At 35.7% G+C, this 16,553-nt stretch overlaps 3 protein-coding genes across 3 annotated transcripts; 2 read left to right on the top strand and 1 right to left on the bottom strand.

Annotated features, from left to right (window-relative positions):
- The first annotated feature begins 1,410 nt into the window (after nt 1–1,410).
- Nucleotides 1,411–4,035, top strand: LOC135152902 (uncharacterized). The gene is made up of 2 exons (XM_064094074.1): nt 1,411–2,789; nt 2,878–4,035. The coding sequence occupies exons 1-2, from the start codon at nt 2,595–2,597 to the stop codon at nt 4,033–4,035; spliced, it is 1,353 nt and encodes a 450-aa protein (XP_063950144.1). The 5' UTR covers nt 1,411–2,594.
- A 1,839-nt stretch (nt 4,036–5,874) lies between these two features.
- Nucleotides 5,875–7,676, top strand: LOC108223250 (seipin-2). Its single transcript, XM_017397408.2, has 2 exons — nt 5,875–7,024; nt 7,098–7,676. Exons 1-2 carry the CDS (start codon nt 6,053–6,055, stop codon nt 7,587–7,589), a joined length of 1,464 nt encoding a protein of 487 aa, XP_017252897.1. The 5' UTR covers nt 5,875–6,052; the 3' UTR covers nt 7,590–7,676.
- A 232-nt stretch (nt 7,677–7,908) lies between these two features.
- LOC108223251 (uncharacterized) lies at nt 7,909–14,458 on the bottom strand. The gene is made up of 7 exons (XM_017397409.2): nt 13,403–14,458; nt 12,366–12,605; nt 10,362–10,451; nt 9,504–9,653; nt 9,229–9,353; nt 8,832–8,961; nt 7,909–8,225 (listed from the first exon to the last, which is right to left on the bottom strand). Exons 1-7 carry the CDS (start codon nt 13,970–13,972, stop codon nt 8,100–8,102), a joined length of 1,431 nt encoding a protein of 476 aa, XP_017252898.1. The 5' UTR covers nt 13,973–14,458; the 3' UTR covers nt 7,909–8,099.
- Nucleotides 14,459–16,553: the final 2,095 nt, after the last annotated feature.

Genomic DNA, 16,553 nt, shown 5'->3' with positions numbered 1-16,553 from the left:
GCCAATTATGCCAACTCCTGACACTTCTGCAGTGACAGAAAACCATGGCTCCCTCTCATTTCTAACCAATTTATTCAACCACTTTTCAAAACTAACCAGTTTTTTTTCGAGCTTTCAAAACTAACCAGTCTAAATGAGGCGAGAAAGAGCGACCCGAACGAAAACGATTTCTCCAACAGGGGTCGCGCTTTGAAAAAGCGACCCAAGCTTGAAAATCCCCCTTGGGTCGCGTTTTCAAAGAGCTACCCAAGCTTGTTGAAAATCCCCCCTTGGGGTCGCATTTTCAAAGAGCTACCCAAGCTCTTTGATATGTGCCCCATTTCTTTGAAACAACCCTAATTATAATATAATAATTTTTTTTAAAATAATATAATATTTTTATAATATTATATTATATAATGATATAATATAAAAAAATCATAAAATTCTTATACATTATTTGTGATATATTTTTTTTAAAAATAAAATCATTAATCGGATAATTCTTATACATTATTTGTGATATTATATTTTATATTATTATATTATGTAATGATATAATATAATATTATAGATTGTAATATTATATTTTTTAATTTAATTTAATTCGGAAATATTTTTTCCTTTATCTAATTTTTACCTAATGTTTTTTTATTTACCTAATATTTATAGTTTATTAATTATTTATCTAATATTTAAAGTTTTATTTACCTAATATTAAAATGTGATGCAGAGAATTATTTTTTGAGGAGTGTGCAAATAATTTTGATTGTATGGTCACATCTAAGGCAGTAGGTTTTTTAGCTTTTTATTACAAAACATTGATTTAACACTGGACAAAGCTGCCAACTTCATTGAAATCATTCAATAATTCAATAAGCCAGCCTGTTGTTACTGCTCAAATATTCACTTTTTTGCTGAGAGGACGTTTTTCTGCAAATCCATTAAGTAGAGAAAACAATCTGCATCAAATATTCAAGCCTGTTTTCACTGCTGAAAGATGACTTCTTTTGTGAGAGGACGATTCTGCAAATCCATTATTTGGAAAAATCAAATGCATCCACTATTTATGCATGTTTTTAATGCTGAAAGAATGACTTTTTTGGTGAGAGGACGATTCTGCAAATCCATTAAGTGAAGAAAGCAAATGCATCCACTGTTCAAGCACAGTGTTTTCTTTTGAATTGTGTCCTTATAAGCAGCATTTTGTGTTCTTCATTATGCACCAAAACCAAATCAGAAAAACAAACACTACATTGGCATGATACATAGAATTTTAATTTATTATTTATAAATTAAATTTTTTCACACCATTTAGAATATTATTTCAAAGGGCGACCCATATTATTTATATTATAATATTTTATAATATAATTTATATAATGATATAATATAAAAATATTTTATATTATATAGTGATACATTATTTGTGATATTATATTTTATATTATTATATTATGTAATGATATAATATAATATTATAGATTGTAATATTATATTTTTTAATTTAATTTAATTCGGAAATATTTTTTCCTTTATCTAATTTTTACCTAATATTTTTTTATTTACCTAATATTTATAGTTTATTAATTATTTATCTAATATTTAAAGTTTTATTTACCTAATATTAAAATGTGATGCAGAGAATTATTTTTTGAGGAGTGTGCAAATAATTTTGATTGTATGGTCACATCTAAGGCAGTAGGTTTTTTAGCTTTTTATTACAAAACATTGATTTAACACTGGACAAAGCTGCCAACTTCATTGAAATCATTCAATAATTCAATAAGCCAGCCTGTTGTTACTGCTCAAATATTCACTTTTTTGCTGAGAGGACGTTTTTCTGCAAATCCATTAAGTAGAGAAAGCAATCTGCATCAAATATTCAAGCCTGTTTTCACTGCTGAAAGATGACTTCTTTTGTGAGAGGACGATTCTGCAAATCCATTATTTGGAAAAATCAAATGCATCCACTATTCATGCATGTTTTTACTGCTGAAAGAATCACTTTTTTGGTGAGAGGACGATTCTGCAAATCCATTAAGTGAAGAAAGCAAATGCATCCACTGTTCAAGCACAGTGTTTTCTTTTGAATTGTGTCCTTATAAGCAGCATTTTGTGTTCTTCATTATGCACCAAAACCAAATCAGAAAAACAAACACTACAAACTCTCCCTCATATTATCAATCTGCCTTGTGAGAAAATCCTAGCCGAACACGAAAATCATAAAAAAACACACACTTCAAAAACAAAGATGGACGGATACGTAAACGTTAATTTCTTCTGGGGAGGTGAAATCATAAAACAAGATAACGATGTTCTCTACACCTTAGATCCGAAAGAAATGATGTATGTGAAATTGAGCAGCTCACTTGAAGAACTACGAGATATGGTGTTCGGGTTGATGCATATAAGTAGGCATCATTGGGATGTCAAGCTTAGTGTGAAATATCCTCGAATCGGGGTTAGTAACCTCGTTTCGGGGTTCTTTGTGAAGTCTGTTAAATCGGACGACGATGTTCGTAGGATGTTAAGTATCCCCGAGAGATTTCACTTGGGTGGAGACGTATCATTGTTTATCGAGGCCGAGAGTATTGCTCAACCCAGCCAACACTATGGAGGCGAGTATGGGGGGAACTATGGACAAACCGGACAAACTGCTGCAGGTGGCCAAGTTTCAAATTATGTTGAAAACTACGGTGGGAGTTTTCAACATAATTTCAGAGATTCACACATGCCTACTGGATAGACCCACGCAGGACCACCGCAAAATTTCAGCAAAAATGATTGGCTATGTGGTTGCTCCCTACGTAAGTCCTACAACCTTGGATATCATTATATGTCTAAATATTATCGTTTATTATTCATCGTTAATGTTAATATATTTTGTTTCAACAGATCTCCCAGACCCCTCAATTGAAGGTAAGCAACATCATCACAATGGTCAATGATGAGTACCACCATTTGGTTAGTTACTTGAAAGCATGGAGGGGGAAGATGGCCGCCATGGAAAGCGTTTATGGAAGCTGGAAGACAACCTACAACGAGCTCCCTCGGTTTCTTAATGTCATGGCCAGTACAAATGTCGGAAGTATAGTTGTGGTTGAGGTTGTTCCACATCATAAAGAGAGGGGTACATCGACATTTGTTCGTGCATTTTGGTGCCTAAAAGCAATGATTGATGGTTGGCAGTATGCACGGCCAGTTATTTCCATTGATGGTACATTTCTTAAGGGAAAGTATAATGGGAAATTGCTGGTCGCGGTGGGAGTCGACTCTAATAACCACCAATATCCCATATGCTTCGCCCTTGTTGATGAGGAAACAACTGAAAATTGGTCTTGGTTTCTACGTCTTTTACGTAGACATGTATGCCGAGATAGATTGGGGGTTTGTATTATATCTGACCGTGCGACGGGGATCCTTGCTGCAATGAATGACGAAGCGAGTGGTTTTACCCCGCCGATGGGCTATCACAGATTCTGTCTCCATCATGTTAGGAGCAACTTCTCCAAGGCATTCCCGGGAAAGGACCTTAAAATGTACATGTGGCTAGCCGGCAATACGCCACAGATTAGGAAATATGATGCGTACATGAAGAAGATTGGAGAGCTTTCGCCTCAAGGCTTGAGGTGGTTGCTAGGGATAAGTCCAGCCCTCTGGACTATTTGTCATGACACAGGCCACGCTCGTTTCGGCCAAGCTACCACAAACATCACGGAGAGCTTTAATGGTAACGTGCGCGTGGCTCGGCACCTACCTGTGACCGCAATGATTGAATTCATGTTTTATAAAACTGTTAGGACGGTCAATAAGGAGAGGAACGCAGTGCTTGAGGGCATTGGGGAGGGTCATGAACTTTGTCTAAGGACGAGAAATAAGTTGGAGAAGATTGCAGCCAAAGCTAACACACACCGGGTCGAGACATTTAATAGAGGAACCGGTTTGTTCTCCGTAAAGACGCAAAGGTACATGGTAAAAGGGTGCAATAAGGGCGGGAACACGCAGGTGGTTGACATAATTCAGCTAAACAATAATCCATTCGCCTATAAATAGGTCTTCATTATGGTTGATACACATACAAGCAACTAAACAAACACAAAATTCACTCATCACTTAAGCTGAAAATGGATAAGGGCAAGGCACCAATGGATAAGGGGAAAGCACCAATGACCCCCGGCTGCGAAAAACGCCTCAAACAGCAACAAGATAGGAGACAGCCGGAGCTTGTGTTGGGAGGGATGCGCAACAACCGAAGCAACCAACCTAAACCAGCTCCTAAAAGCAAGGCACCACCGGTCGTGCAACAAAAGAAAACTCGGCCACCGTTGGGACGGATGCGCACTGACTTTGACATCAAGAAAATGATAGAGGAGACGAGAGAAGAGAGACGTCTCGAGGTTGAACATCAAAAGAACGTGAAAAAGTGGAACAAACTCTTCCGTTATATTTGCAGGTATGTTTATAGGAGGATTAGAAGGGGCAAAGATTGGGTGATGACGGAGGCGGAAGATGATATCCATAACAGAAAATTCCCTGAAGTTCACAAACTCTATTTTCAACGCCATCGTGAGATGGGTGAGATGGATATCCCATTTGGTGATTCTCGCAGGAGGTATTATGCGGCTAAAATCGATGAAGAGTGCGCCGCACTGCAGGCTAAACTCGAGGGAAGTCAGGAAGCCAGATTTTGGGCCGAGTGGGGAGATGTGGACAATGTAACTTATCAGTGCCGTCGAGTGCAAATGCCTACCCCGTGGGTCGATGAAGATGAAGTGGAAGGCGGTGTTGCTGATGATGGTGGAGACGATGATGCTCACGCTGAGGACGATGAAGATGATGATGAAGGATATGATTCCGACTATATTGTGGACCTCACTCAGGATTGAGAACTTATGTCATGTTCTCATTTTAATCATATGTAATTTCCTTTCAGTTTATGTAATGCTTCTGTTTCGTTTAAGTTTATGTAATGCGAATTACCTTTTCAGTACAATCTATATGAGCTTAAATATTTAAATATGACAATCTATAATATTATATTATATCATTACATAATATAATAATATAAAATATAATATCACAAATAATGTATCACTATATAATATAAAATATTTTTATATTATATCATTATATAAATAATATTATAAAATATTATAATATAAATACTTACTAAAACTTGAATTAAATATATAAATATATATATATATATATATATATATATATATATATATATATATATATATATATCACTATATAATATAAAATATTTTTATATTATATCATTATATAAATTATATTATAAAATATTATAATATATTATAATATAAATAATATGGGTCGCCCTTTGAAATAATATTTTCTGATTTTTGATTTTTTTTTTTTAAAAACAACCCATATGGGTCGCTCTTTGAAAGCGCGACCCATACTTATATATTTATGTTTGGGTCGCTCTTTCAAAGCGCGACCCTTACTGGAATATTTTTTTGGTTTGGGTCGCGTTTTCTCCCCTCATTTAGACTGGTTAGTTTTGAAAGCTCGAAAAAAAACTGGTTACTTTTGAAAAGTGGTTGAATAGAGTGGTTAGAAATGAGATGGAGCCAGAAAACCATACTGCAACGGTATCTTTTTTATATTCAAGTAGAGTAGCGGTCTCTGAAGAACACGTTTTAATGTGAGAACAGTTCAGCACTTTAAAAATGTGTAGTACTTGTTCTGCACTTTTACTATGAAAAGTGCAGAATGATTGTTCTCACTGTTCTCACGTTACTAATAATTCTTATTTGAATCATACTATCTTCTGGTATAGAAATTAATTAACGGATAAGAAGTATTTTATATGTTTTAGTTTTGAAATGTGTGACATTATCTATCTGAAATCCCTGTGGGCAAAACTCTCCCATCTTCTGGCTATGCCCTAGGCACTGCAGCCTGTCTGATATTCAGAAATTCAAGAAAACAGATGTCGTGCCACGTCAATAATTTTCGGCTATAAAATGTCGCAGACTGCTGTTCCCACCCTTGGCCAGAGCCCCTCTGTGCTTTCACTATCTTACATTTCACCAAAACATCAATGGCTGACTCAAACCTTCATGAAAATTCTTCTGATACTGATGAATTTACGGGTTTTGGTAGAGGAAGTAACTTGAGATTCTTCGCGGGTCTGGTGAAACCGTGGCTACTCCATGGAGCTGACAAAGTGTTAATGTCTCAAAATTCTAGTAGACCACTGTTCCAGCTTGATTCTGAGCCTTGCAAAGTTTACGACAAATATTCCTCTCATAAGAATGCCAAGAAGGTATCTCTAGAATCCGAAAAGGCTATGCTTCAGTTCAGTTCAAAGCAAGCAAATGGTATACCTGACTGTAACATTGATGATTATGTCGATGTCTCTAAGGTGGTGAATAGTCCTTCAGGCGGATATCAAGAATTCCCTTTGAACACTTTGATCTTCTTGGCCGTGATCATTGTCAGAATGATCGGCTTTCAGATCAATCTTTTCCTGGGATTCTTCATGTTTCCCATCCGACTCTCATACTTGTCTGTTATGTTAATGATGTTTCCATTTCAAACCGTGGCACGGATCAGAAACTATGCAGTGAAAATGCTCGTTGGTGTCTGGGTCGGATTCTATATGAATCTCACATCTTTCATGTACAAGAAGATCAAGGCACAAAAAGCTGTAGTGAATCTGGCAGTAAGGTTCACCTGGGCGATTTTCTGGATGATCTATGTTTGCTTCTTGTTGGTTGGACTTCTGGCTTCGAGTTTCATCATAGGCGGTCTGACAATGAGACGCGTAGTTGAAGAGCCTATCCAGACAACACAAGCCTTAAACTTCGACTACACCAGAGCTAGTCCTGTTGCTTTCATGCCACTCATGTCCTCTAATGGAGTTCCCCAATCATCTGGTATGATCTCTAAGGAAAGCACGGCAGTGGGAAAGGGCGACAAGCGTGCAATTCCCTACAATCACAAACTCCAGCTCACCGTCTCTTTGAGCCTTCCTGAATCAGAATACAACAGGAAACTTGGTATCTTTCAGGTATGTTATCTTGATTCTTACACCAGACCATCTGCATCGTCTACATTCAACGGGTCTTGGTTTCTATCTGCAGGTTAAAGCGGAGTTTCTATCTGCTACTGGTAAAGTAACAGCAAGTTCAAGCTACCCAAGTATGCTGAAATTCAAAAGCCAGTCTGTCCGGTTTGCTGAGACCATATTCAAGACCATTCCTCTGGTTGCAGGGTTTCAATCAGAATCGCAGACTCTGGAGGTTAAATTCTCCGATTTCACAGAAGGGATCGAACCAACTGCCTGTTTACGCGTGATCCTTGAACAGAGAGCCGAACAGCAGCACGGCGCAGGAATACCAGAAATATACTCTGCATCGGTCTCTCTCGAGTCTGAGCTGCCACAGGTCAAGAAGATTATCTGGTGCTGGAGAAGAACAATCTTTGTGTGGATCAGCATAATGACATTCCTGATGGAGCTGGCTGCAATTTTATTATTTTGTAGACCTTTGATTCTCCTTCACCAGAGAAAGGAAAAATCACTGGTTATTAAGAGCCATAAACAGAATATGAAACCGAAGAAGATATCCTGGTAAAAAATGTTAAGATTTAAACAAGTTGAATAAATCCGAGTTCACGCATCAATCCTGTCCCAGAAATAAATTTTCAATCTTTTCCGGAAATGTGCAAAAAGAAATTTAATGCCTACAAAATTTTCAAACTTCTATGATCAGGAAAACAACAATGAGTTTGAACCAAGTTCAAACAGATAGCGGCATTCAACCTCACTAAATTCCCAAGCTCATATTCATCCGTAATCTGGATATCCAACAACTTGAAAAGCTTGTTTAAGAGCAAGTTCTTTTTGCATAAAATGAAACACGTTCCGGAAGAGTCCACCCCAAAACTGTGAGCTTGTTTAGAAAGTAAGGTTCCTTTAATTTACAAAAATGGAACACGTTTCGCAGTAGGTTCACCAAGAAACTGGAGCACTCGAAGAGGGATGATACATATTTTCTGGTCTATTGATATTTACACGAACCATTGCCACTAAGAGGAGTTGTATATACAATATGCTAAGGTTTACAGTAAACATGTCAAACTTATTAAAATTCTAGTCCACTATTTAATTGAATCGAGAATGAAGGTTGACCAACACTGCCAAGAGGAACTTCAGTTCTCAAAACTATGCCTGATGTCCCTACATTCCCATTCCACTTCGACCTGCCAACCTGCGGTAGATAATAAAATTTCAGCGTTAAACACGAGGTGATTGGAGTGAGTTTAAGCTAGAATATGAGATATGAGTATATGACACAGAATCCAGCTCAAGAAAGAACATGTTCCATGAAACTTTGTTTGTCTATATTTAGCAAGCATGCAAAGCACCATTATGTCATACTATTTCATTATGCCAAATGCTTTTTAATTTAGTTGGCATATACTCAACACAAACCAACCAGCAGATGTTAGTAATTGCACACTTATTGAATGAGAATAATATTAATAATTTAAGAGCTAGATGCCTCGGCAGTTGTTCAAGGACATAGGAGACAAGAGACAAAGGTATGGATAACTGCTAGGAGTTGGTAATTCAACAAAGCTAGAGGCCTCAGCGGCTTCTTCTATTTGCTTTTCAGAAGAGGCCATGATAGTAGTACAGAGCATTGGACCTTCCAAACAGCAAAAAATAGAAGGAAAAAAAAAGTGTGATGGACACTTTCGGAGATCTTAGGTTCATTACCAACGAGCCAGTGTAAAACATATTAGCGAGTGCATCCAGTTATTTACTATAATATATATACAGAACTACTTTTTACAATGAAAGAAGTACGTACAGAAATTGATGCGAATGCAGAAGGATGTGTCACTAAAGCGCAACCGCAGATAACATTCACTTCCTCCTTAAAAGAATGTATTAGTTCTGCCCGCAGCCCAGGATTGCTTCCACCAATTGTCGGGGATAAACTGGTTACAGATGAGAATATTACAAAGCATTAGATAAGAAGAACAATTATATAGGAGGGCGAACATGTAGGTAAGAGAGAATATTAAACAACAAACCAGAATATGAAATACTGTCAATACATAAATCTGCACACAGAGTATATACAAAATACCGTTTTGTTTGTTTTAATGAACAATGTCACTTTCAGGATAGGTTCTGGATGAAATCACACAATGGAAAATGATAAATGCCATCCATTAAACAATTCAATAGAAAGAATAATGCACCTGAATTGAACTGTTGGCCTCACAATAAGACCGGATCTCTTCCAAGCCAGGGCTTGTGCAAGATTCAAAGTAAACGACTTGTCAGGCCACTGCACTGTTGGTGTCATGCATGTCCCCCATTTATTCTGTACCAATTACACATATTTTAGACCTTAGGACCCTCGCATGCATGATTTGAGCAATCATTTAATCAAAGATATAAAAGACTGAACATAACCAATAAATTCTAACAAGTGTTTCTCTATGGCATCACCATATGGCATTTTCTAGTGTACCTTGCGCGAGTAACTGAATGTCATGTCTCCTGGATATCGACCCTGAGCTTGAAGCAGACCCCCACATAAAGGTAGATATGCACTGGTGGATATGCCTTCACCGGATACATATGTGAACTGACCGTTCGGAAACTGAAAATCCATGAATGACTGGGAAAGGCAACAGTGGAGTGATGAAGAACAAAGTGAGATACACTATACAAGTATAATATAGAATACATAAGATCCAGCAATGTGACATTTTAACTTTCAAAAAGAAGGAAACAGACATGGGGTTTATCAATTAGAAGCATCCCGGGAAAAGAGGGAAGGATTGGTAATGAACAATTCTTATTTCTTAATAAAGCATATGGTAAGGTTATGTGACAAAATCACCGACTTAGGCACTTGAGAAAAAGAACAATTTAACGTATAATTATCTTTTTCAGATCTATGATTATATATGGAAATTACAGATGAGATAAAAACATTCCTTGCAGATTTGCATGATATATTGTGATGACCCTCTGAACCAAATGATCATTATTAAATTACATCAAGGCCTACTTATTAGTCTCTCCCTTGTGTTTCCATCCCTCTTAAATGTGCATTATTAATGCATGCCAATACAAGTTACAGTTGTTAAAAAACAAGCCTGCTGAGAGGCAGTAAGGCACCAGTTACAATGCTAATAGCCATCATTTGGTAATGAACATCTAGGTGTATCATGTCATCCGTAGTGCTCACAACTCTGATCTATTGGTGGTACAAAATAGTGAGGATCTAATGGAGAGTAATAAGCTGAAAAGTGTAAGAAACTAATGAAACCGTCAGCTCATAGCAGATTATTTGACTAGGGTTCAGATAGAGTAAACTCACACAGGCTAATGGATTGAGACAAATCATAGACATCACCAGCCACCTCCGCTGCTTCGACCACACAGCTGGACATATAGAATGCACTCCATTCTGCCAGTTGCAAGAAAATAGATACATATCAATAACGGAAAGAAAGCAACATGCAGAAACAGAGCTCGTTAAATTAGTGGAGTAAGGATTCTAAACCAATGCCAAGGAGGGAGGTAAATCATATCGATATATGGATCTCACTATATGCAGACTACATACGTACATACATTATAGGAAACAGACAACCAAAATGAAAGAAAAATCAGGAAAAGGAAGATAAAGAGAGATAGGGTGAGAATTATACTTAACTTTTAGCATCATTTTGGTTTAAGTACATATATCAAATACACTAGTTATTGGACAAATAGAGGCTTGTGATACAGCAGTGTCCCATTAAATGCTTAGACTTGAGAGATCATCGCATAATTATCTTCATCCTTTACCCTTAAATTATAAGAACAGAACAATTCCAAGAAATTAGAAAGTATTTTTATTTTAAGTCGCAGGGAGTAATGAAATATTTTGATTTTAATTTTAAAGCTAGAAATTTTGATTAAAAGAATGTATGACAACTATTTTTTGAAGATGATGCAAAGTACCAATAAGGATGATATTTTGTAACTGGGTCATTTGGCTAAACTTATTTTTCAGAAATAAGGGCTTCTTTCTGGAGAAAAGTACATCAAAATCTACTTTTTTCTGAAATCAGCCCTTATTTTTTTGTCAAATAATGAATATGAAACAGCTCTTTACCATTTATATCCGAAAAAATTATTAAAAAACTCATTTTCTAAAAAAAATGTAAGTGCTTATTTTTTTTTAAAAGTGGTGCCCAAACAGGCACGATATTATTATGGTTTTCAATAAATTTATATGGAAGGGATTGACTGACTGATATAATTCTATTTTTTAAGATAGTAGTCAGAGTTCTAAAGGCATATCCTTAGGTGATGTGTGTGTAAAAGAAATTGTTTCAGAATACCCTTTGTCTAAATTACTTTAATGCATTGTCTACTTGAACTATATCTAAATTAGAGAAAGACATAAGTGCGCTCTGTTGAATATAATGTAATATAACAAATTAGAATATCTATATAAAGTGTAGGACAAAATTTTCAGAGGCATCTAGACCATTTTCCCACAACACTTACAAATTGAGGATTGCTGGAAAAAGAAAGAATTCTTGCTAACTTCCAATTTTATGTATACTAGCCTTTAACCCCGTGCAAAGCACGGGCGGGTATATGATTCGTAATTTATTAATTATAATTTAATTCTTAACACCATTTTATTAGTATTTTAGTATTAATGAATTGGATTTTAGTTAAATTATATTAACCAACTCGTTATATCTTCTAACGAAAATTTAGCTTTCACAATTTATTATCTATCTATAAATATTTTTCTATATTAATATGTGACAGTTTATTATTCAATTTAAATCAAATTTTTCATATTTCATATATCTTCATATGTTACGTAATGGCTCGTGTTTGTAATGAAATAGAATACGTAAGTGTTAAATTTCGAGTAGAATACGTTATAATTAAAAAGTAGCGTCTTTAATTATTTATATGTATTTTAGACAAAAGATATTCAAAATTGTATATTTATAATTAGTTATACGTTTATCTATAAGTAATTTTTAATATTAATATATGTTATTAACAGTAGTTTCACCTTTTTTTTAACTAATTATAAATTATATTTAAAAAGATATTAATATACATAAGAAGTGTTTTTAGTATATGAAACTGTTTAATAGATATCTACTTGTAGACTTTTAGTTTTAGAGGAGAGTACCAAACCAAAATTTTGTACGACTACAAATTATACCTATGTTGGCTTTTTATAGTATAGTATAGATTTCATATCTTCCGTCAGATTTCACTATGACAGTCCAACATCTATATTTGACAAAAATCACATATGTGCAGGTAGCTCAAATAGGGTAAACCAGAAAGCCAATTATACCTTGCTATCATATCCATACCACAGCATATGTTGTTTCGACAAATGAAGTGGCAAAAGAAGAGTAGAATCACGAACAAAAAGCACTGGTCCAAGCTGAAGAAGGAAAAGAGAGGAATCTCCATTTCCTGAACTGGAATTGCCTTGTGATGCTTCTACCCTCCACAGATCTCCTCTCGCAGTCAAAGAACTTTCCAGGTCTTCTTTTCTACTGTCATATGTTGATGTAACACTTATGGTTCCCTGCATTCAGATACTTGGCATTATAATTCTTTTTTTAAGAAATTAAAGATTTTGGCAAAGTTTTAAACAATTTTCAATGGCAAATTGATGGAACAAACATTCTCATACACAAACAGCCAGAGTGAAAAATTCTTGAAGTTCATACTGGACAAGCAACAATAAAATTTAAACATATCAGCTAGGACAGATATACTCTTATGTTGTGTTTGGTTGGGATGAATGAATTGGAAGGAAAGGAATAAAATGACAATAATATCAGTAAATGTTCAAAACTCTCATTCCTCCCTCCTTAGACCATTCCATTCCTAACCACCCAAACGAGATGAGTCAAACCCCCCCCCCCCCCCCCCAAAAAAAAAAAAAAAATCCATCACAACACCCAATTCTTCCCAAATCCCATCATAAAAAAAATAATCACTCACTCGTTCTTTATTTTTCAAATCCACCCTCCTACTTTGATTGTTTACCAATCACGACATTATCTTTCTCACAAGCTGAGAGCATATATGGAAATGGAAACTATCTATTGAGTCTGCATACATCATTACCTTCCTTGGTCAAGCAGCTTCATACCATCAACTCTTCATACTAGTACCCTACTTAGAAGTGGTTGTTTTATGCTAAAAGGTTCATACACCATTCTATTAAGTTGCAAATACTTGCATGAAAGTTTATCCTCTGAAAGTTTTATCTAAACTTATTAGCTCATTGTACATATACACACAGAAAGCTAAACCACCTGATATTATTTGACATGCTCAAATGACAAAAATTAAATGGAGTCACAAGCTATATACCTCGGTTGGAATTCCAAATCTTCTAGACTTTATAACATATCTATCCCCATTCTCATCCACAGACTCATCAGAATTTCCATCAATTTCAACAAACCCAAGATCTCGAAATTGCTTAGCCAAGGTCCCTAAATCATCCTGAACTTGCATCTTAACACCCATATCCTGTCTCCGACTAGTGACATCCGCACGCAACTTACCCAAAGCAACATCATCATCATTCCGCTTGAATGGAAATGGCAAGAACCGAAAAATCTGCTGAACCACACCATTCAATGAGGCCCCGAAATCAGCCCCAGCTTGGCCTAACTTATTCCCAATATCAAACACAGCTAAAACCCCATTGATCCCAGATTGATAATCACTTGCAAACCGGAAATCCTTGTCCACAAAATTATAACTAGGGAATTCAACATCAAACAGTTTTGGGGGTTGAGGATTAGGCCAAGAAAACGATGGAGGACTAATATGAGATTGAATCAAACCCGTAAATCCTTGCGTAAGCCGGTCCGCAAGATCCAATCCATGGCGTTGAACTTCCTCCCAGGCCTCAAATGATCTCTCTGCTGACATTTTCTTGAAGCAAATTTCAGCTCTATTCACTTAAAGAAAACACCATATAATCAACTAAACCAATCTAAATTATCAACACAACGCCTTAACACTAAAGTCCCAGCTCAAAGCTCCCGCCTATATCAAAATCACACAATTCTTGAACAGTTTATACCAATATAATGCCTCAGTAATTAAATCCCAGCCTCATAGCTTCCACCTTTATCATAATCACACAATTCTTGAACTACTTGTATCTATATGTTTGTGGGTGGGTGTAATTAGCTACAAATGGAGGGCTGAAAACAAGATTTGAGAATTTGGGTTGTGATTATTAGAGGGGTGTGTGGTAGTGAAGTATGTAATTCAAGAACTGAGGATATGAAATCAAGATTTGGGGGAATAAAATTTGGGAATTAGGGTTAGAAATTGGATTTGGGGGAAGAGCTAAGGATTTTTATTTATTTTTTTGAATTTTTTTTATGGTCAGTAGGTATGGTTGAGAAGATATTTGTTAAATCAAAGAAGGTGACTATGAAATGGGTAGGCCATCTCTTGCTTGGGTATTATGGGTTTATCCAACTACCCAGCCCAGCCCATCAGGTTGATAATCTCATATCCATACGACCATACCCTTACCTAATGGGACCTACTTATGTACTAGTTGATAATTTGATATACGACCATAGCTTTACCTGGTCGGACCTAGGCCTGTCAATGGAGCGAAAATCCGATCCGACCCGATCCGATCCGAGGTCATTTTAGCGGATATGGATTTGGTAAAAAAAATCCGATCCGAAATTCGATCCGATTAAAAAAATCCGATAATAAATGGACCGGATATGGATTTAGTGTGATCCGATCCGTTTATAACCCGATCCGGTTAATATATATTTAATATATATATATATTATATTATATTATATATTATATAATAATATATTTTATTCTCGATAAGTATTTACAAATTACAACATACATTACAAACTGATTATTTGAATATAAAACCAACTACAAATTCACAGGCCCAGTCTCTGCTAGTTATCTAGTATGTTTGGTATGTTTGGTGACCTGGGTCTTGGAATATAAAACTGGTTTGAAAACTCACAGATCCTTTTAAATTTTATTTATAAACAATTTAGTTTGTGATTTGTTTTGAGACTTGAGATGTAATGTTTGACTTTGTAATTTAAATTTTAACATTGTTATTTATTGGTTTTATTTGTATTTTAGGTAATTTTAAAGTCTTATAAAAAATATATATAAGTAGTAAGTAAATGGATCGGATATCCGATCCGAGATCCGTGATCCGAATGGATATGGATATGGATCGGCTTAAAAAAAATCCGGTCCCGATCCGATCCGAATCCGAATCCGCTAAATTAAATGGATATGGATATGGATTTAGGTCGATCCGATCCAAACCCGATCCATTGACAGGCCTAGTCGGACCTACTTATGTACTTAGAGCAAATCTAACAGGTGCCCTATTTAGTGTCTTAAGTCAAAATATAGGGAATTTGATGAAAAATCTCCATCCAACAATGTCCTAGTGATGCCCTATATCACTAGGACAACCCATTCAAGCCCTATTTTTGAGGCACTCTCTCTCCTTACCCTAGGGCTGGCAATTTCGGGTTTCGGGTCGGGTTCGGGTCGGGTTGACAGTCGCGGGTCAAAAAATTTACCCAACCCGAACCCGATCCGAAAATTTAATGGGTCAGAATACCCAACCCGAACCCGACCCGCACTACCCGCGGATAACCCGAACCCGACCCGAAAATTAATATTTATTAATAAAAATATTTTTTAAATCATAAATAAATATTATTTTAATCCAAATAAATTAATTTTTATTAAATTAAATAATTTTATATTAAATTTAACTAATAAATTTTATAAAAATAATAAAAATAATATAAATATATATAATATTTATATTATATATTAATTTTCGGGTAATTTCGGGTAACCCGAATTCAACCCGAAAATGACCCGATTTTTCTGGATTGATTTTGGGTCAACCCGAATTCGACCCGAACCCGAAAACCCCCAACCCGAATTCGTATTTTGCGGGTCGAATTCGTGTCGGGTTGTCGGGTCGGGCCCAATATTGCCACCCCTACCTTACCCTATCCCATATTATATAATAAATTTTTGCCAACACTTTTTTTCTCTCTCTATTTTATATTATGTTTTAATGATGAAAGTGAACTTTTAATAATAAAATATTAAACATATAGTGAAAATAAGATACATTGTTGGAGTTGAAGTTAGTAGAATATGTCCTAAACTACTAGGACATAATTTTTTAGATTATATTTAGCACTCCAACTAGGACACTGTTAGACTTGCTCTTAGTCATAAGGTGGTAATATTGGACCCGACTCAACAACCCGACACGAATTCGACCCGTAAAATACGAATTTGTGTTAGAGTTTTTTGGGTTCGGGTCGAATTTGGGTCGACACAAAATCAACTCGGAAAAACATACTCCCTCTGTCCCATTGAATTGTATACATTTTCCTTTTTGGGACGTCCCATCAATTGTATACATACCAAAAATAATAAGTTTTTATATTATAAAAACTTAACTACACCC

This window comes from Daucus carota, chromosome 5 (genome assembly GCF_001625215.2).
Source record: "Daucus carota subsp. sativus chromosome 5, DH1 v3.0, whole genome shotgun sequence".
NCBI lineage: Eukaryota > Viridiplantae > Streptophyta > Magnoliopsida > Apiales > Apiaceae > Daucus > Daucus carota.
Note: the sequence above shows the minus strand (reverse complement) of the source record. Positions and strands in the feature narration are given on the sequence as shown.